This window comes from Lingula anatina, chromosome 10 (assembly GCF_051362555.1).
Source record: "Lingula anatina isolate TDL-2025a chromosome 10, LinAna3.0, whole genome shotgun sequence".
Lineage (NCBI taxonomy): Eukaryota > Metazoa > Brachiopoda > Lingulata > Lingulida > Lingulidae > Lingula > Lingula anatina.
In genome coordinates, this window is record NC_141776.1 from 2744025 (window position 1) to 2765225 (window position 21201).

The following is a 21201-nucleotide window of genomic DNA, read 5'->3' on the forward strand; positions in this document are numbered from 1 at the left end:
TCTCGTTTGCATGAATGTGTCGCAGACTCGCTTTCAGTGATTTTCAGCAATTCTGAAACGAGCTGGTCTCGAAAAAATCAAATTGACGTGATTGTGTTACGTTATAGAATAAAGGCTACAGAACTTATGTTGAGCGTTTTTTCTCTCTCCCGTCTCTCTCTCTGCATTTTAATTTAGCAAAATTTCTGATTGATATAAATGATTTAAAAAAAAATAAAACTGGATTGTCTGAAATGAAAGGAACGGCTGAAGAAATTAGTGTAAAAAAGCGTCACAAGTGATCCAAATCGATTTGGACTCCGTGCGTTTCATGCATTTTTAATGATAATCATGAAATATGGAAATAAAAATCAAACATTTTTAAACAATATGCACGAGGATGATTTTGGTTCTTAAAACTTTTTCAGTTTTTTTTTTCGCTCAAAGTATTTATCTTGTGGAAAATTTCTATAGTAATTTTATTTTATTGCAAGGAAACGCGTTCACTCAGTGATTACTGCAGCACATGCCGATTGAAGTCTACCTAAAGACTATAGCTATCTCCACTGAGAAAAAATGCTGATTTAAAGGGTATAAGTTTTAGAATTACCAGTATACAAAGTTGATAGAGTGATAGTCGCAAAAAATTGTTGAGGAAGTAATGCAAAAATACGCATTAATTTCTTTTTACTTTTAAAAATAAATTTTCTTAATTTTTTTGTCATGAAATCATTGATCTTATTGTTTTATTATCATTTGATAAATAAATGAATTAATTAATTCATTATTTTTGAAGGCGCCTAAATCAGCCACCGATCTATGCAAAGATAACGTCACACATTGTGGTGGTCAGAAATTCAATCCGGAAGTTTGATAACCGGAAGTTTTAATTCAGTGCAACGATTTGTAATCTCCATTTACGAAAGATCGCTTAGAGAAAAAGAACTTATTTCACCTTGCACAATTTATATCTGGCCCTGCAGACGGCAAAGCAGTTCCTTGCCGTAAGTTAAATTTGCATTATGAGTTTGTCTCCAAACGCCACAATATGGCTGTATGCGCATCCAACCATGGAAAAACTGGCGGAGAAAATCATGAGACGAGTAACCGAAGTGGAAGATGCAGAGGAAAAGGTACGACTACAGTACTACGAGCATACAGAGTAGCTCAACTTCCAAGATTCAAGTTCTGTCACTGTGTTGCAGTGCTCTGATTTTGTTCATTTTGACAACAGATTAATATTCGAAAGACACATCTGAACGTGTGATGATGACTTAAATTATTTGCAACATATTTACACACACGCCTGGTAGTACATCCACAATAAACAGGACCGCCCAAAAAATAAGCCAGTGAACTTTGTATTAATCGATTACTCTACAAGCTATTCTAGACTTCAGTTACACAAGGCTTTTAAAAGATAACTTTACTATTTTATACCTAATTTGTGACTTTCGCATGTCATTTCTCTATCTCTCAATGTCACTCTGTTAACTTTTTTCTCAAATACTGTGAGTGCTAAAACTAAGTTTGACTCTACCATCATTCTCTGAGATTTTGTTGACTTTGTTTATCAAATGATGTTTTGTTTTGTTTTTTTGTTTTTTTAGTTTCAGGAAGATATTGGCAAACCTCACATTACGGTAATTGTTTCAAGTTTGCAACTAGTTTGTTTTTTTATGTGGCAAGCTCATTACATTATTATTATTATTATTATTATTATTATTATTATTATTATTATTATTATTATTATTATTATTATTATTATCCCTTTCCAGACTTACACTGCATTTTAGTGTCCAATAATTTTCTTTGTGCTTAATAAGATAATACCTTATCCCCTGGTCTTTGCATGATTATTTATTTATTTATTTATTTATTTATTTCCAATCTCCAGCTGCATGTCTTATTATTGTATCATACCCTTACTACCATGATGATGATGATGCAGAACTCAAGGCCTTCCTGATTTACTCCAGTGTATGCTATAGTACTAGTAATCATATCAAGCACTGAATAATCCCTTTATTTGACATTTTTATGAATAGTTTTTGCCACTCACAGGAGTAAAAGTACACTATGATGTGATCCTAATTTATTTACAATTATTTATATATTTTTTGGAAGGGATAGTTTTATAAAATGATATATTAAGAGAAGAGTAATTTACTTTTTTTTTCTTTTTTTTTTTTTGAGTAATTATCTTATTTACTGCTTTTACATACAGATGCTGTAATTTTGGCATTTCATGCCGTTTAATAATTATATTTTATATTTTATATATACTTTAATTCTTTATAATTGATTGAAGTTATCTGTTTATTTGGTCAAATACCTGCTTTGCTACCCATCTTTTTGTTTGATTTAAATTGTTGCCAATATATGTAAATGGATAGGCTCGTCCATGGCATCCACAGCATACAGACATTGACAGCAACTTGTTGATAAGGAAGTAAGTCACCATTATGGCTTGAGCTGATAGCATGCAAATTCTTGTTCACTTTTGCCTTTGCTTGATTATGTTCATCGCTTTCAGTCTTGTTGAAAATTGATTAAAATTTTTGAGTCCGTATGATTAAGACTGGATCTTTTCAATGGGGAAAAATTATCAATATTTTCTATACATAATTTTGGTATCATTAAAATTGTATTCTGCACACCAATTTTGGTGCATTTACGATATAGAATAAAACTAAAGGGTAGCCTTCTTTTTAACTTTGTTGCTACCCCTCAATAGAAATGTTCTAATTTTAAGAAATTATGACTAAAAAATCAGCATCTGTATAATTCACAATTTTCCCTATTGAAGAGATTGGGTCATTACAGCAATCAAGACAAACAGTGATAAAGATACTGTATTATGCAAACAAAAGTTCCCATCATGAGTTAATTTGGTTGTAGCAGGGACAAGAAGTGCCCAGAAGGAAGATTGAGCTGAAGAAAAGCATCCGATGGAAAACGTTTCCAGACGGCTTCCCAAACCTCTTCATTGAAGAAGTCAAGACAATGGCTGGCAAAGATGGTAAGAGAAAAATTAAACATTCAAAATTCAAATTTGAAAGTCTTTCTGGTTTGTATTTGTGGTTCTGGATCTTTGGGGCTTGCACTTTCAAGGATAATTTCTTTTTTTAATTAATAAATTCATTTATAATAATATACTTCCTAGTGGCACTCTCTTCTGTACCAGCCATATCCTAGATATGCTACTTTTTTAATTTGTTCATTGTCTCCCTCTTCAGGTGAGATTTTCATGAACAGGCAGCTACTTGGTAATGTTAAAAATTTTTTTAATAATATTTTTGGTCACTCTGCCTTTTCAGTGATATTTCTTGGCAGTTTTCACTCTGCTGAAGTGATATTTGAACAGTTGTCAATAGTGTATGCATTACCAAGGTAGGTTTGATTATTGTTTATAAGTAATGCTTGATCTCGTTTGGTCTAGTTTTCTTCCTATTTTATCCACCATTGCTTTTAGGGGAATAACAAAATATAAGCAAATGAAAAAAATAATTAAATATGATAGGTACTATGTATTGAAAAAAAGCAAGTTAAGTATCCTTATCATATTTCAATGCATAATTTGTTTCTGGTACCCCAGTTTCACGACATATATGGGTATATAACATCAGTATTGTCTTGTACAATTGTGGAATTTTTAAATATATTTTTTCAGGTATTTAGCTAGATCCCTAACTTTCATTCTGCCATACTTTCCCACAGCAACCATGGAGCGAGTGGAGATGGAGGGAGAGATTGCCACTGCTAAGGTGGGTTTCTGCTGGACAGCTGCCTGCCATTTATGGTATTGTCTTGGCTGCAGTGCCACCTAGCAGCCAGTTAGTTTGACATTCTTATCCATTAATGACCAGCAGATGTCATTATGATGAGGATTCAATGACATCTTTTTGTTGATTTTGTGTGTGTGTGTGTGTGTGTGTGTGTGTGTGTGTGTGTGTGTGTGTGTGTGTGTGTGTGTGAATCAAGTCTAATAAAAGAGTAATAAAAATAGTAATAGTTATAAAAATTATCTTGACTGGATGTCAACAAAGTTTCAAGAACTTACATTAAAAACTCTTCCAGACTCTGTCCACCATGTTGTCCTGCATTCCGCTGTGTAGCAGAGGACCTCCACACATCATGGTGTTTGACATCCACGCTCTGCAGGAGAGATTCTACTTTGGGAACTCTGTCATACCTAGGTAACTCAATCTAGAGTGTTAGGATCAGGTCAAGAACACCTAGCTATCAGACATTACCCCCAGCCCTCTCTTTTTATAGCAGAGCATAAATAATTTGTGAAGTGAATGGCTCTTGAAATATGGTTTCATTGCAGGGAAGGTTCAGTTTCTGGAACTTTCCTTGGTTTTAAGCTTGCTGTCCTGTTTCACAAAAACACAAAAATTTGTCTTAACTTTTAGACCTACATTTTAGTCCATTTTGACCCAAGAAGAATTTGATGAAGTGAAAGGTTAAGGTGGAACATTGCAATATACATATGTAAAATGCTCCATTATGATGTATTTCAGATTAGAAACGGCGATTCCACTGTTGCAGAGGGAAGTCCAGTCTCTGCCAGATCATCAGAATATCTCCATCGCCTTTCCTGACGACGGTGCCCACAAACGATTTCATCGAATGTTTGACAAGATGAACACCATTATATGTGTCAAGGTCAGAGAGGGCGACAAGAGGGTCGTCAGGATCAAAGATGGTAGGAGAGTAATAGTTTATATTTTGTGTGTAATTTAGCAATTGATTTATGACCAGGGTCAGTTTCCTGTAAGAACTATAGAGTTGATGTTGGTATAAACTTTGAGACCAAAATATTTGCCAAGTTTTGACTTGTTAAGATCAGCTTATTGATTACCATAACATCAATTGCCCCCAAAAATCACCCTAAATTTCAGAAAACGCTGAAAATGGCAGAGACATGCTAATGATAAAGAGATAAGTTTCCATTTTTGTTATCTACCATATTTTGTGAAACAGGTCCTATAAATTATTTCCATATTTTTCAGGTAACCCCAAAGACCAACACGTGGTAATAGTGGACGACCTGGTGATGACTGGAGGGACGCTTAAAGAGTGTGGAAAGGTTTGTACTGTGTTGCCATGGTGACAAATACGGAGAGGGATGTCTACAGTTAGCACTGTAAAATAGTGCTTAAACATCTGAAAAGTAAACATTATGTGTATTAAGATGTCTTCAAAATATAAAGAACATTATTTTTGGTGTATGCATTCATTATTTTTACTTCAAGATATTTTGTTATCAGTGAAGGTTGTAAACTGATTAGACAAACCTCTTTCTGCTGGGGATGGCTTGGTGGAAGGGGAAATATCTATGGTGAGAGAGGTTGTCAGTAAATTGAATCTCAGAAAATTTTGGAATAGATTTATAGGTCCATTTACGTAATTTTGTTAGATTTTTTACAATATTAATTTGTTCATCAGAATTGTTATGTTATTTGGGGGGGAGGGGGGGGGTCCAGAGGGGTTGGGGGGGGGGATTGTCCCGATAAAATCTGCTAATATTAAATGTTATATTTTTCCAGGCACTTATGAATCAAGGCGCCAAGTGTATCAGTGCCTACGTGACACATGCAGTATTTCCTAGCGATTCCTGGAAAAAATTCACGCAATCGGATGTCAAGTTTGAGAACTTCTGGATTACGGACTCTATGCCACACGCTAATGACATTGCCAAGCATGAACCATTCCGATTGCTGTCGATATGTGATGTTATAGCTGACTCTCTACTGGGATATGATTTATTGCAGAATTGATTGACAGGAGCTGGGAATTCTGGGACTGGTTTCACAAAAAGCTTTAGCCCCAAAAGTTGGTCTTAACTTTTAGGCTAAAATTTAAGTCTACTCTGCCCTATGCTAAATCCATAGTAGACTGCTATAAAGAATGCATATTAGTATGAAATGTTTGACATTCATTGCTTGTTATAAAAAACAGCTAAAATATTATATTTTATTAGATTGTCACCAGTTAATCCTTGGACATGGTCTAAAATTTGGGTATAGAAATTAAGACAAATTTTGGATCATGACCAATTAAGTTGTGTTTCACAAACACTCTAAAAAGCCTTCTTACTGTGTTTTTATTTATTTATGTGCTCATTTACTTGCTTTTTAACTGAATCACAATAGCAAATTGTGTTCCTTTCACCAATGTGTTTTTACTCTCTCAGTGGTGACAATAGCCCATTTGGGAATATAAGCTACATTTATTGTGAGCCAGTTGTTCATGATTTAAAACGCTTTTAGACTGGGTGGACATAAAGTTGAGGGCTGTCTATTGAGACTATCCCAAAAAAGCCTAAAACTTGGCTGATGGCAGCATGACGGCACTGGAGACTAGTAAAAGTGCAAGAATTTGGGTGAAGTGGGCTGATTTTTGAGTGAAAGGTGTTTATGCTGATTTCACAAGTTTTTTTTTTAAACACTTTTTTTGTGAAACAACTCCCATGACTCATACAGTTCACTGAAAATTATCAGTAAAATCCCAAGGGCTTAAAAAGCCTTTTAAAAGTGATGCAGATTTTCATTGCTGCATACTCACAGGAATGATTTGAAACGTGGATAGTTTGTTCTTGCAATTGTTGCTAAAATAGATTAAATGGGACATGGTTTTCATATGCAAACATGTGGCAGCTTTTTTTTTTTTTTAATATTTATCACACAATTAATATGGGCATTGAGATTATAATGCATCATGGAAGCTGAAGAAGAATTAGCTGATATGTCCAGGGTTTTGTTAAGAGGTTGGTACACAGCATGTAGCCCTGGATTGCTTGGCAAATGTGAAACAGATAACAAGGAGAGTTTTACTGCAATAGTGCTTGGTTTTGTATTTTTTATGTACAGACACAGATGTGTCTGTACATATAGCCATCATCTGCGTCTGTCGTCGCCGTCGCCATCGCCGTGCACTTTTACCGATAACACGATAAGTGGAAAACCATTTTACCTTTTGACTTGAAACTTGCAGAACTGATGAATATTCATAATACGCAGGTCAAGTTCGAAAATCAGCATGATCGGGTCACTTTTAGGTAATTTATGCTGTTTTTTCACTATTTTCAGCATGTATGCAGCACCGATAACACGATAAGTGGAAAACCATTTTACCTTTTGACTTGAAACTTACAGAACTGATGAATATTCATAATACGCAGGTCAAGTTCGAAAATCAGCATGATCGGGTCACTTTTAGGGAATTTATGCTGTTTTTTCACTTTTTTCAGCATATATGCAGCACCGATAACACGATAAGTGGAAAACCATTTTACCTTTTGACTTGAAACTTACAGAACTGATGAATATTCATAATACGCAGGTCAAGTTCGAAAATCAGCATGATCGGGTCACTTTTAGGGAATTTATGCTGTTTTTTCACTTTTTTCAGCATATATGCAGCACCGATAACACGATAAGTGGAAAACCATTTTACCTTTTGACTTGAAACTTACAGAACTGATGAATATTCATAATACGCAGGTCAAGTTCGAAAATCAACATGATCGGGTCACGTTTAGGTAATTTATACTGTTTTTTCACCATTTTCAATATAAATGCAACACTGATAACACAATATAAGAAAAACGGATTGGCCAATTGTAATTATACTCACAGGAGTGGTCAATCTTACTAAAACGCAGGTTGAGTTCGAAAATAAGCATAATCGGGCCATTACTTAAGAAGTTATACTGTTTTTTCACATTTCCTCAGATTCAATTATTAGGCATGTTAACGGTCTCATTATTTAACTAATAAGATGCCTAAAAGTGTTTGTTTGATATTTCCTGCATCTTTACAACATTGTTAGTTGATTATGTAAAAAACATGGTAAACTTGTTATCATGTATTGTGTAATAAAGTGTCAAAAATGGAAATAAACTCATGTCATTGCAGTTTGTCAGATTCAATCATCCACTATGTTCAGAATCTCAGAATGGAGGAAATTGGACATTTAACACTGTTCTATTGATACTTTTCCCATCTCATCAATTTTCTTAGTTGGACATATAAAAATGGCAGTAAAATGTTTATTTTGTTTTATGTTAAAAAAGTGTTAAAAATGGAAATAAACCCATTTCAAACAGTGCTGTTTACATTTTGGCATTATCAAGGCATGACTTTGAAGTTCCATGGGCCTGAAGACCTTTGCTAGTCACATTTTCTGAATATCTGTGATACAAATATTTTATTATTAAAAATTGATGGTCATTAAGCTGTTAAACATTATGTAATATTGCATCAAAATTTGAAGAAACCCCCATTTTGGGCACTGCTTCCATGATGACCATTTAAGGAAAATCATGTCACTTACTGTTTTCAAACTTACAGGAAAGAAACATGGGACTAAAATACAGCTTCAGTAGGCAATGCAGTCTGTTTTTTTTTTTTTTTTTTTTTTTTTGGCAGTTAAACAGTTTTTTGTGAAAATTTAATTTTTCACATATTGGCATTTTCAAGGTGTGACTTTAAAGTTCCATGATCTTGAAGACTTTTGCTTGTCACATTTTCTGAATGTCCATGTTACTATATTTTATTAATAACATTTGATTGTCATTATGCTGTTAAACATTATGTAATGTTGCATCAAAATTTGAAGAAACCCCTATTTTGGGCACTGCTCCTATGATGACCATTTAAGGGAAATCATGTCACTTACTGTTCTCAAACTTACAGGAAAGAAACATGGGTCTAACATACAACTTCAATAGGCAACGCAGTCTGTTTGGTAAATTTTTCTGGCAATTTAACAGTTTTTTGTGAAAATTTAATTTTTCACTTATTTGCATCTTTATTTTCTGTTCTTTGTCTGTACATTTGACAGCTTTGCTGCCTTGTTTCTTTATTACACTTTTTGGGGGTGAGGGGGGATAGGGGAACCTCTAAAGCTAAGGAGGTTGATTCCTATTATTTTGATGGATCCATCATCAGAATCATTGCCATTTTAGTTAATTTTATGTAACTGAACATAATTCTCGGTTGAATATATGTTTGAAGTTAACTGTGATTGTTATTTCATAGGTAATGTATGTATTATAAAATTGTGTTACACATGTTTAATAAATGTCAATAATTTGTCATGGTATTGAAAATTTTTTTAATACTTAAAATTAATTAAAGCCAACAAATTATATTTTGAGCTTGTGTTTCAAAATATTTAATAAAATCAAATTTGACTGGCCACAGATTTTTTTTTTTTTCAAAAGACAAATCACCATGTTCTGTTCATTTGTATTTAAGATGTATTCCCAGACCCTAAATTAAAAGAATACTGCTTTCTTCCCAAAAAAGGCTGAAATTTGAATTGCCTCTTATTTTATTCTTCACAGTAAATTGACTTTGGCTGTGGTAAACATGTTTTGACCTCAGAAAAGTAGCATTGACCTTGACTGCAAAACAGTTTATTGACCTTAAGGCGATAATTGTTGTGTTATACAACCTACGCCCAGAATGTCAATGTCCGCCAAGGAATAAATATGAAAAGCTGTAACATCTCTGTCATCTGCTCTATTGTAAGTTGTTTGATTGAAACATTTTCTTCACTCTGATGGATGACATGTTCATGGGTGAAAGTTGTAAAAAATGAAAACCTAGCATGCAATTTGTCATCGCATTAAGAAATGATCAGAATGGTCAAAATTCCTCATTGCATTTAAAATGATCAAAATGAAGACCAAAATTGGTCATAAACATGAAAACTTTCACCCATGCACGTTTCCTTTAAACTGATTGGTCAAAAACCAAGGATAACGTCATATCAGACATTAAAATCCAAGATATTAGATTTATTCTATGCTATCAAATAATAACAGAAAAAAAAGATAAAAAATAAAAAAAACAACGACAACCCACATGTTGATGTAAAATTCATTTACTCTGTAGATGGCAAAAAATGGTACACAGTTGATATTGCATGGTCACAGGCTCCGGGACCCAAACCTCTCCTCCCCCACTGTACAGCGTGTACAATGTACATATACATTTCCAAATGCCTGTGGGACAACACTTAGAGAGAGAGGTCTACAATTAGCAATATAATATAATAACATCTGGGACTTTAACATCTGAACATCATTTGTTATGAGATGTTTTCAAAATGTAAACAACATGAATTATGATATATATATATGTATGTGTGTGTGTATATGTATTTATACATCACTATTTATAATTCATCATGCTTATACAGCTGGAAGTCTTCTAGACATTAAGTTAAAAAGGTTCAATATAATATGTATATGATCTACAATACTTGATTAACGGTTAAAATGTTTTTGTTTTTTTAATATAATATTTATATAATTTAATGTGTGTATCAGTATGGTAGATATTACACTAGAGTTTGTTTTCATAATGTCAATGTTAAAAAACATGGAGACACAAATTTCTAAGACACGGCAGAATACGTAGGGTCGACGGAAAAAGAAAGTAACCAAATATGGCTTCCACCTCTCTCACAATGGAGCGGAACATCTTGACGTTTAACGTTATTGGTAACTGTGACATGACTAAAAGCAATGCATTTTTTAAATGACCACTTTCTTATAAGCATCCTACAAACTACTAGGCAGCTACACCCTCCAAAACTAATGTATAACAAATATTATAACATCTAACTTTAGTACAACAAATGCGAACTAGACCCCATTCCCATTTTAGATCGATCTATCCCTGTGGGGAGTCTCACTAGATTACTGTCAGCTTAGCCGGCTTAAGCATCTGTCCCGCCTATTAAAAGCTGTAAGGGGGTAATTAACTATGGTGCGCGCTCAGCTGACTGCAATTTAGTGTGAACCCCCAGGGAGTTAGGTCGATCTAAATCTTAATCTCTGGATCGATCTAAATGTCTGGGAATGCACCCCTAGATTGAGACACTTAACAAGCTTCCTCAGAATTCACATCTACAAGCTGGACTACCATTAAAAACTTCCAGGTTGATGTGTAGAAAAGACCTCGACTCGGTTCAGCACTGAGAGGTAGTGAGGAAGGTGCTGCCACCTTTTGGGGGTTTCCAAAACTTGTTTCCATACAGGATATGCCAGCAATTTTTGGTGACATTGTGGTCTATATAATATAAATCCAAAATAAGCAAAAATCATGAAATACCAGATATGTCTCCAAAGCATAACAATTGGATGAAAGTAAGCCATTTTTATATTTTTATCATTATTTTTGGTAATTTTACACTTTGGGACTTATTTATCTATAAACTGGAAAATGAGAGTACATAATGATCATGAAATACAATATGTACATCTAATTTAATTCATTTACAGTGTTTAAAACAGATCCATGAAATATAAATACTGAAAATGGACAGATCTCCTATGATTTAGCACTATTTTCAGCCACCTGTAGAGTTCTACCATATAAAACTGCAATACATTCAAACTCAGTCTGGTTCTGGAAGATATGTATATATACATATTTTTTACTTCATTGTATCTATAACATGGCCTATAAGATGAAGTTGATATTGTCTTCACAATGGGCATTGACACTTTGCCTGACCAGTAAGAAAAATGGTGGGGAAGGTCAGTTAATGGTTTATTGCCGCATCACGAAAAAGCAACATAAGCCTCAGACTTTAACACAGTTAGCAAATTCAAAACAGTGGACTAACAGCAGCTCAAATATGGCCGACCCACTTGAATGCTTGTTGAATGCAGGGAATCTATTCACTGTCTCATCGGGAATTAAGCGGCAAGCTTTTAGGAAGGTCACCATATTTGATCTGTGGATCTAGTTAGTCTGCTGTCCTGAATAGGCTCAGTGACATTCTAAGTGAAAGATTAAACAACATAAAATTCTTATTATGTCTGTCTTTTGAAAAACTTATAATTTTCACAGACTAACTGATGTCCTTATGTCTTTGTAAGGCATATAACAGATTGGCTAGGAGACAAAGACAATGCATTAAAATGTTCGAACAGTACAGAAGCCAGCATTTTGTGATCCATGTGAGCTAGCTTCTTAATTTTCATATTTTCAAATGTGCCTGCTTCTGCTACACCTAAACTTCAGAGACATAGGATTGAAATTGCAATGCCCATTATGAGTTTAAACCTCAGTTATAATAGCCACATACTTCTTCTGTGGAACCATGAAATCCGCATAACCAAATGCTTGTTTATGATGGGTGCAGTGGCTGCAATCAACAATGAGGGCAGAGTAAAATAAATGTGCACATAACATAAGAAAAAAAGAACCTCTGTTAACAAGGCTTCAGTTTTCAAAGAAATGTCTGAACAATCTACATGTATGTTTTGTCTTACGTTGGTGCAGATATGTTTTCCGCCAAACTGTTCAAGACCGATTAAATTGTCAATATTTTACCGTAATTGCCATGACAGCTGTAGGTTGTCATAATGGGGGAAGTTAACCTGACCAACATGGAAACATATCTGATGATGTTTGCCAGCGTCTTTGGTTTCAATCCTCCAATTAATATGCACACTTATCAGCCTCTGGCCTACACAAGCGTTTGATTCAAGTTTACTGTGCCAAACACAAATGTCACATCGCCTCTGGGTAAGTATCAGTTAGACAGGTCTATTTATTATGTCATGTGCATTTGACATAGGATAAAAATCTGGATAATTCAATGAGTGATAACAGTGAGATTTGAAAAGAAATATTCATCAGATCTTATGCCAGGGAAGCAGAGATCAACAATTTCATTAACATCCACCTTTTCCCAGTTTCATCAAAGAACTGAACAAGTTAGAAGTTGGCCCTAACTTTCAAGTTTGCTCTTATTTTCCAGGGAACAGCTGCTTACTTCAATATATCAACTTCAGATCTATAACAAAAAAACACTGTTAACTTTTAGGTAAAATTCCCAATATTCTCAGGTAAATAGACTACTGCCAACTCACCTTGGGTCAAAATATAACCAAAATTTCCATCCTAAAATTGAGACCAACTTTCAACTTGAACATTCTCTGTAAACTGGTCCCATATAACAACATCTACCATGTCATGAATTGGTGCCACTTGGAAATAAACATCTTTAGCTAAGGTCAAAGCAACTGAAAAAATATCACCTTTCTTTGTGTTTTTACTAATTATCAAGCGAACATACTGTATACAGAGCTCTACACTAATCAAAATTATTTATCAGTGTCCCAATGATGTACATATCCTCCAAAGGTCGTATTAAAATGTCTAACTCTACTAATGTCACTGACATAAATGGCCATTTAGACTGCACAACACTGTCATTATAAATTGTTTCGTCATAGCAGTGCCACTGTGAAGACTGCCACTGTTCCCAACGAATCAAAATGGCGCTATTCATGAAGAACGCTGTCATTGCTATTTACATCATCAATACCATGCATGTATCGCAAAATACATTCTCCAAGATGTAATGTCACATTGTTACTTTTAATTGTATTTGAAATGTACACTGTTAATGATATATTTAAATGCACACTGCCAAAATGGATTGTACAGCAACATGCTGTGTGCTTTGAGAATGCAGATGGCCTGTTTGGGTGCACTAGCAACCATAGCCCTAGTAGGAGTCACTTTCTTGAGCATATTTTCATTTTTTTCAGAATTCACGGCCACATGCTGGCACTATTTATAAAGGTACTGTTTAGAAAAGAAGCAATATTATAGCCATCGTTTTTTGGGGGTTTTTTTTGCAGGAAGATTACTTTTTTCAGAGCTGTGTCATAACACATTGGCAAATATTCATTGATCAGACTTTTTTCAATTTTTCCTTTTGACAATTTTTTTATACTGTTCATCCCAGTAAGATCTTATAACTAGTGTGTCCAGAGTAAAATTCTCACTTGTCAGATCAAAAAAAGGACACCTAGTCACAACTATTCCCATATGGAGAGCTAGAGCAGCCATATTTTTGTGAGGTGGGATATGGCCCTTTGTGTTTACGGTAATTACTCACTTAATTCGAACAAATCCATATCTTATTTCTAAAAACATTTTGCTGAAAAATGTTTTGCTTAAAAATGGCACATAAGATGTTCTAGAAACAGCACGGGCCTCATTCCGCAATGTTATTTTTGCTTTACAAAATAAAATAATTAAGACAAATAATAATCAAGCTGTTTGAAATTTGTGAGCAATTACCGTAACTTGCAATTGCGTAACTGAAACAACAAAGTGCACTTGACCTCTGACCAGCAGCTGTCTGCACTTGTCAACCTGTCGGTGTGTCACCTGCAGCCATCTTGTTTGGAGCAGATGTCCAGTTATCTTTCATACCCACCACCCTGGGTGCACAAATCACAGTTTTGGCACCTTTTGTAAAAGGAGAAGACATCCTTATTGTCATCCTGGCACTTAACGTACAATGAAACAACCAATGAGAGATCAGCACCATAAGAATATTCAGCCAATGGTACACCACCATTTCTGCTTCAGTCTTCCATACTTCAGCCTGATTGGCAAAGTTATTTTTAAAAAATTCTGTGACCAAAAGATGTGTATTCCACATTATAAATCACATGTTTCTCTCTATTTTGGCAACCCCATGTGATGACTTGCAATCACATGACCATTAACCATGACACAATCATGTGACAGTCATGTGACTGCATCTGGGAGATTGTAATCCCTCTAATCGGTTACTCCGAGGCATGCTTATTCCAGGCTTTCTCAGATTGGGGTTTAGTCCTTAACACCTAATGAACCACTTTGTGTAAAATGTCACATGACAGCCATGTGATGATCAGTCAACAATCATGTGATCTACTTCTTTCCCAATGAGCCATGTGACAGTCACATGATATCCATGTGGTCTGCTCCTCCTGAAATGTCATGTACATCGTTGGACATGAACACAAACTTGCAACCCAATGCTTTTACCAGCTACGTCGTACTATGTGAGACCCAGGGCTGAATTAAATATGCCTAATAGTAGTAGTAGATGTTCTTGTAATGAATGTGAACTAATCCAACAGGTAACAGTGCTGCTGACGAAGAGGAGGAGGAGAAGGAGGAGCAAGGAAGAAGTTTGTGTGGATGAGGCTGCCCCTCCAGAACACCTCTTAATCTCCTGCTCCGTGATGGCGGTGATGTTGGCCGGGGGGCAGATGTTGTGGCTATCCTCACAGAGCTGGTAACAGCCGTCCCGGCAGGAGGTGTAGACGTCAGGCGGCTGCTCTATAGAGTTCACTGGAATGGGAAATCTCTCTCTTAATATCTCTTTATCTCTATCTCTTATAACTAAAAAATAAAAACTGGTGCTCTTGTACTTCCTCAGAACAATGTTAGTTTAAATATTAGAGAGTTTCCGGTGCAGTTGGGATACGACGGCTAGATTGTTACGTATGTGCTAATGTATCCAGTAACGCGCTTCTCTCTTCGCGTTCCGGTAATGTCCCGGAATGCTGGCGCTCATTCCAATATAATAATAACAATATACGGCCCCGTAGCCATCTATTTCCAAGGGGGGGATTCTTTTTTATGAAAAAGGAGACAAATATTACCCAAAAGTGCAACTTTTCCCGACAAAAATGGCGGTTCGTAAGAACCCCACGATCAACCCCCGACTACGTGCCTGATAAACCAAAACTAGCGGCTCCTCTCTGTTAAAAAGTCGAAATTTGCATGAACGTACACTTGAACTATTGTAAAAAAGTATATAAGTCATATAAATTAGCAAACAAAACCTTTAATAACTATTTTCAATAATCTTCCGCACTGGCTAGATAGGAGCGCTTGTATTCCGCAGACTAGATGGGATGATGGTATATGAATGCGGTGAACGTCACAAGTGCGCACAAACCGATGACGTATTAATCTAGCCGCCGTATCTCACCGGCAACGGAAACTCTCTATTGTTTAATGCAGCCGGCACACATTTCACATATATACTGATACTATATATACTAAGTTACTTACCTGTGCACAAAAACCTCATATGCTGGTGCTCTTGCACTTCCTTGGAACGGGGGAATCTCGATAGTCTGAAGGTTCATCGATCCGAAGTTTCATTGGTCCAAAAAATGGTAACATTTTCATTGTTTTTTTAGTCAAGGGTTCATTGGTCAGAAGCTTCTATAGTGAACATCTGAACCAATGAACCTTCAGAATATTGAACCTTCGGACTATTTCTATGGCCCTCCTCAGAACGGAATATATACCACTACTGTACTAAGTTAACCACCTGTGCACTTACTTACCTGTACATAAAAATGCTGGCTCCCCTGCATATTGGTTTTTACTAACAGGTAGGAAGTATGGACACCTCTCCTCCACGGCTTTACACAGACTTGTACAGGGGTTGAGAAGGCGGCCATATTGGTAGTATGGGATATACATGGAACACAACCAGGCTTTGTAGGCTTGCTGAAAATATAGAAATATATACACTGAGTAAGGAAACATGATACAGTATGATGTAGTAAAATGTGATATAGAAAGTATACCATATGTTTTGATGTGACAAAATGTGATAAAAATATATATATATGAAATGATATGTGATAAAGCGTGACATGAAAATTATTTGAAATGATATGTGATAAAATGTTATCTATGAAAATGGAACAATTTGATGTGATAATATGTGATATGAAAATGACACGTTATAATATATGATAAATTGTGAAATAAAAATGATCAGATACCATATAAAAATGTGATATAAAAATGAAATGATGTTAATGCAATGGTACTAATAAACTCCATCGTAAATCCACATGTAATCGACTGGACTGATGAGCTGAGAATGAAAATAAAAATGAGACTAGTTTCCCCAAAGTCATTTTACCTGACCGTCAGATATAATTTCAGACATTGATTCTTTTCCAATGCGTAAAAAGTAGGGCAATGAACGTTCCCCCTAAGCTCTCCCTCTTGAATTTCAACTGTTTCTGAACATTTCCAATAAAGTCCAACAAAATTTCTAAACTGTATGTAATAATTTTTCAGGTTCCTAGAGTAAATTCCCCAAATCTGTAAGATCCCTAATCCTGACATAGAACTTCCAAAAAAGCTATATTCACTGGAGAAAGAAAAGCATACAAACTGAGTAGGCATGGAGCCGTGCTTAATAAGAAAAAGATGCTAACATTTTCCATCAAGCATATAATAAAGAGTTGACAGTGTTGCATATACTCTAGCACTAAGTAGTTACTAAGAGATGACAGGATTCTACTTCCAGTGTGTGAAAAAAAATACAACTGCACCTTTTCACAGCAATGTTGGTATGATTCAGAACATTTCCAACATGATAATCATCAGTTTAGAAGTAGGAGTTTGAATGCAATGCTTTCATTTTGTAATTGCTTACTGTGTTGATTACGTAACACTAGGACTACCTGAGGAACTGAAATCAAGTGCTATTCACAGATCAAATACTAGTACTAGTACCTAGAAGGAGAGAGAGAGAGAGAGAGAGAGAGAGAGAGAGGGCTGCAATAAATTAAATGCCTGCATCGAGCTTGAATTAAAACTTTTGACAAAACCATTCAGAACAGAGCCTAAGAGATAACAGGCGTTATATATATAGAGCTCTCTCGTTGAAGAGCAAACAGGAAGAGTCAGTTGTTGTGTGTAGGTCAGCTAGGGTGAACGGAGGTGAGGAGGACTCAATTTCTGCAGGTAGAACTAAGTGAAATAACATGTATGTTTATCTGGTCGGCATGCCACTAGGCCTATATTACACTCTCAACTTGTACGTTTTCTTCCTCATCGAGGAATGAGGGGTTATGGATGGCTGAAAGGCATGCGTGGAGATTTCTCTCAGTTTAAATGAAATTGTTTTGTTTGGTTTTACCTATTTTTTTGTTGATGTATTAATTTATCTATTTTTGTCTGTATTAACCCATCTCAGCACTAGAGATCATTTCAACAGCTAGGCCTCAAATGCACCTGTGATAATATGTTGTGCACCAGACCTGTTAAATAATTCTAGTGGAGATTTCTCTCAATTTATCTGTAGTTTTCAGATTTGTTGATTTATTGCGATTTGCACACTGTATAAAACTATAAAGTCTATAAGTGATTTTCACATTTCAGCTTTTTATTGAACTTGTTACCAACATATATAGCTATCATAAAAATTATTTCAATTATAAAATTCTGTAAAAAGACATTGTCACATTATAATCATTTGCAATTTGACCATTTTCTCAGATTACACATTTCTTCTCAAAAATCCATTTCCTATAATATTATGCTCATGAACCGCTTCCATCAAAATTCAAATTCCCTCACTCGACTCTCAGAAATACAGCAAACATCAAGCTGGTATACCAACCTACCAAAAGGTGGCAGCACCTTCTCCAAGTAGACCTTGAGGTCTTCATGATTAGATTGCATTTGCATTTTCATATTGGTTCATATTTCTACCTCAAAAGCCTCCCATTATGAACTGCAGGCCGAGTGGATTTACCTATTTACTGTGGGAAAAGGTTGGAATTTGAGGCAGAGACCTATTTGTCAGGTTTTGTTCTGTAGTTTATAGAGAATATAGAGAAGAGACTGGGCCACTTCTCCCCTCCTATATCAAAATATATGATATCGTGGAAATAAAATACCCAATGATACCAAATTAATTCTATTGCTTTAAAAAATGAAATGTTATTTAATTCAAAGGTCTTTAATATATTGTGTATTTATGTGTGTGTGTGTGTGTGTATGTGTGTGTGTGTGTAAACGTACGTGTATGCATATCCCCCTGTGCCCTGCTCAGTGTCTGTGTTTGTGTGTGTGTGCATGTGTGTGTGTTTGTGTGTGTGGGAGGAGGGTCTGTGCTTGTTCCTTTGTATGTTTGTTTATTTCACAGTTAGAAAATATATCCTCAAACAACCTTCGCATGCTGTTGATGCTGTGGTAATTACTCTCTAACTCCAATTACCTTACTCACTGCAATAGATTGTTTTTCTATGAGTTAACATCTCTCTCTCTCTCTCTCCCTTCCCCCTCTCTCTCTCTTTCTCTTTCTCTCTCTCTCTTATAGTTGACACTTACAAAAAGACACCTTCTGAAAAGAACATGGAGAATCACCCTTTTCAAGTGACACCAGCTACACGCAGTTTTTGGGACATACAGATAATAAAATTAGTTCAAAGTGAGTGAATAATCACTTACTACCCGATTCATCTTACCACTTATCATGCAATTAAGTTTTTTGCTGTTTTTTTTTCTCTTCAATTTCCCACATCATTCTCAAATAAATATAGTCACAAAATGGCAGCAACCCATATTAAAAAAAAAGACAACATTTCAACGGAAGTGCTTATTTCGTGCATCAAATTATTGACAAAAATGGGGGGGGGGGGGGGGGGAGGAGGAGGAGGGAGGGAGACCCTCAATGAAAATGAGTAGTGTCTAAGTTGAAGTAGTTGAATCCTTGTTTAAAAAGGATGACGGGACATCTTTCACTTCAATACAGCATAATTGCCAATGAATGTAGAAATTACCATATTCAAGTGACTCAAAACATAAATGATGTAATCATGCCAGCATTAGATACCGTTTCACACTTTTTTCATCATCTACGAAAATACTTTTTTTAGGTATTTACAAATTCTGCCATTTTCTTGGGAGCATCCATTAACTAAATCCAGAAATTCGTCTCTATTTGATTGCCATCACAATTTACACATATTTACCCCTAAATAACCCATAATTGTCAGTGTGGATATCTGGATATTCATCTTAAAACAACCCACAACTGTCAGTGTGGATATCTGGATATTCATCTTAAAACAACCCACAACTGTCAGTGTGGATATCTGGATATTCATCTTAAAACAACCCACAACTGTCAGTGTGGATATCTGGATATTCATCTTAAAACAACCCACAACTGTCAGTGTGGATATCTGGATATTCATCTTAAAACAACCCACAACTGTCAGTATGGATATCTGGATATTCATCCTAAAACAACCCACAACTGTCAACATGGATACCTAGATATTTACCCATAAATATCCACAATTTACTTCTGAATATCCCACATTATCGTAAAAGTGAAGTTGAGAGAAGGTTGGGACCAAAAACTTTGATCTATTTCCACTTGGTAAAGAAAAAACTGCCATAGCCCAGTTAAATATTGTAAGTGATGATTTAAATAATCCATTTCTTACTACTTATAAAACAGGGCTTACCTACTAGTAAGTTGCTTACTCAAGGTGAATTTTCTTGAATAAAAGTACCAAACACTCTCAGTCTTAAAATTATGAAGCCAACTTTTGACTTTCATTACTTACTAGTAGTGTAACAAGCTCCATCTTTCACACAGGGGCCCTTCACCTGTATAAAAAATTTAGCCAGATGTTCATACAGATTACGGGGCCCCATGTATATATTTGTGTAAACCCTTATACAAGAATAGAGGTCATGCTTATAAGGCAGGCAAGATCAATAAAGTGATATCTATTTCTCCTTGAATCTGCCAAATGCTCCCAAAGATATTAGCTTGCATTCACAATTAATTGTTGCAGTACAATATCAACAGCAAATGGCAAACAGAGCACACGGAAGAAAAAGACAAAAGCCATGTTCACAATTAATTTGTGAAATCTGGTTCTCTACCCGCATCCCAGGCAATATAACCAAATTTACACACATTCTAAGCATTAAAAAAAAAGGACACTTGTTTCGTGTTAATATTGTGAAACTTCACAAAAAGCATTGAATCATCATATAGCAGTTGTTCAATTTTCCTGGAATCTTCAACGTGTTCTCTTTGTCACAAACTTAACGGTATATCATATTGAAAACAATTCACAGAACATCAATCCATATGACTGTTTTCGAGTCAACATCTTTTGAAGGCTAAGAAAGGTAAAAGTGAAAAGGCTGGGACTTTAAATCGTATTTATTTTATTTATGTTATATATTTATTTTCTCAAAAGTTTTGGACGTGGTAAGCAAGACAGACATGCATTTTGAGTACCTATAATGTTTTAAGCAGTTTGTTGGGCCTATTTCTTATTATCTTTATAACCCCCACCCCCAACCCCAAAAATATGAAAATAACCAATTCAGAAGCGATGAAAATAAATCAAATGTGAATGTGTCTTAAATCATAACGTAGAGCCCAAAACTGGATGGTAACTGCCAGAAAATATTGAACAAAGTGAATTTCCACTGAGAGATGGCTATTGAAATGCCATAGTCCTAGAAATTGCCATTGCCAATCACAAAACGCCACAAATCTGCATGAGGCAGGTCTTTCAATGGCTAGATTAGAGACCTAAAT

At 35.3% G+C, this 21201-nt stretch overlaps 2 protein-coding genes across 5 annotated transcripts in view; one reads left to right on the forward strand and one right to left on the reverse strand.

The window, feature by feature from the left end:
* The first annotated feature begins 873 nt into the window (after positions 1–873).
* Positions 874–6226, forward strand: LOC106180260 (uncharacterized). Of its 4 annotated transcripts, none has more exons than XM_086997784.1 (9): positions 874–1112; positions 1590–1622; positions 2884–3001; positions 3300–3372; positions 3653–3746; positions 4060–4178; positions 4506–4690; positions 4998–5074; positions 5535–6226. In XM_086997784.1, the coding sequence occupies exons 1-9, from the start codon at positions 1002–1004 to the stop codon at positions 5763–5765; spliced, it is 1041 nt and encodes a 346-aa protein (XP_086853910.1). In that variant the 5' UTR covers positions 874–1001; the 3' UTR covers positions 5766–6226. The 4 variants fall into 4 exon arrangements, with proteins under 4 accessions (XP_086853910.1, XP_086853909.1, XP_086853911.1 ...); XM_086997783.1 differs by having other exon boundaries at positions 875–1112; positions 2881–3001; XM_086997785.1 differs by lacking the exon at positions 1590–1622 and having other exon boundaries at positions 875–1112; positions 2881–3001.
* Positions 6227–9863: 3637 nt separating this feature from the next.
* Positions 9864–21201, reverse strand: part of LOC106180276 (uncharacterized) — a 49614-nt gene continuing 38276 nt past the window's right edge. Inside the window, exons 2-3 of the mRNA XM_086996957.1 lie at positions 16166–16331; positions 9864–15155 (exon numbers count right to left, since the gene is read on the reverse strand). Coding sequence (XP_086853083.1) covers positions 14860–15155; positions 16166–16331 — 462 coding nt within the window. The 3' untranslated portion in view covers positions 9864–14859. The remainder of the gene's footprint in view (positions 15156–16165; positions 16332–21201) is intronic.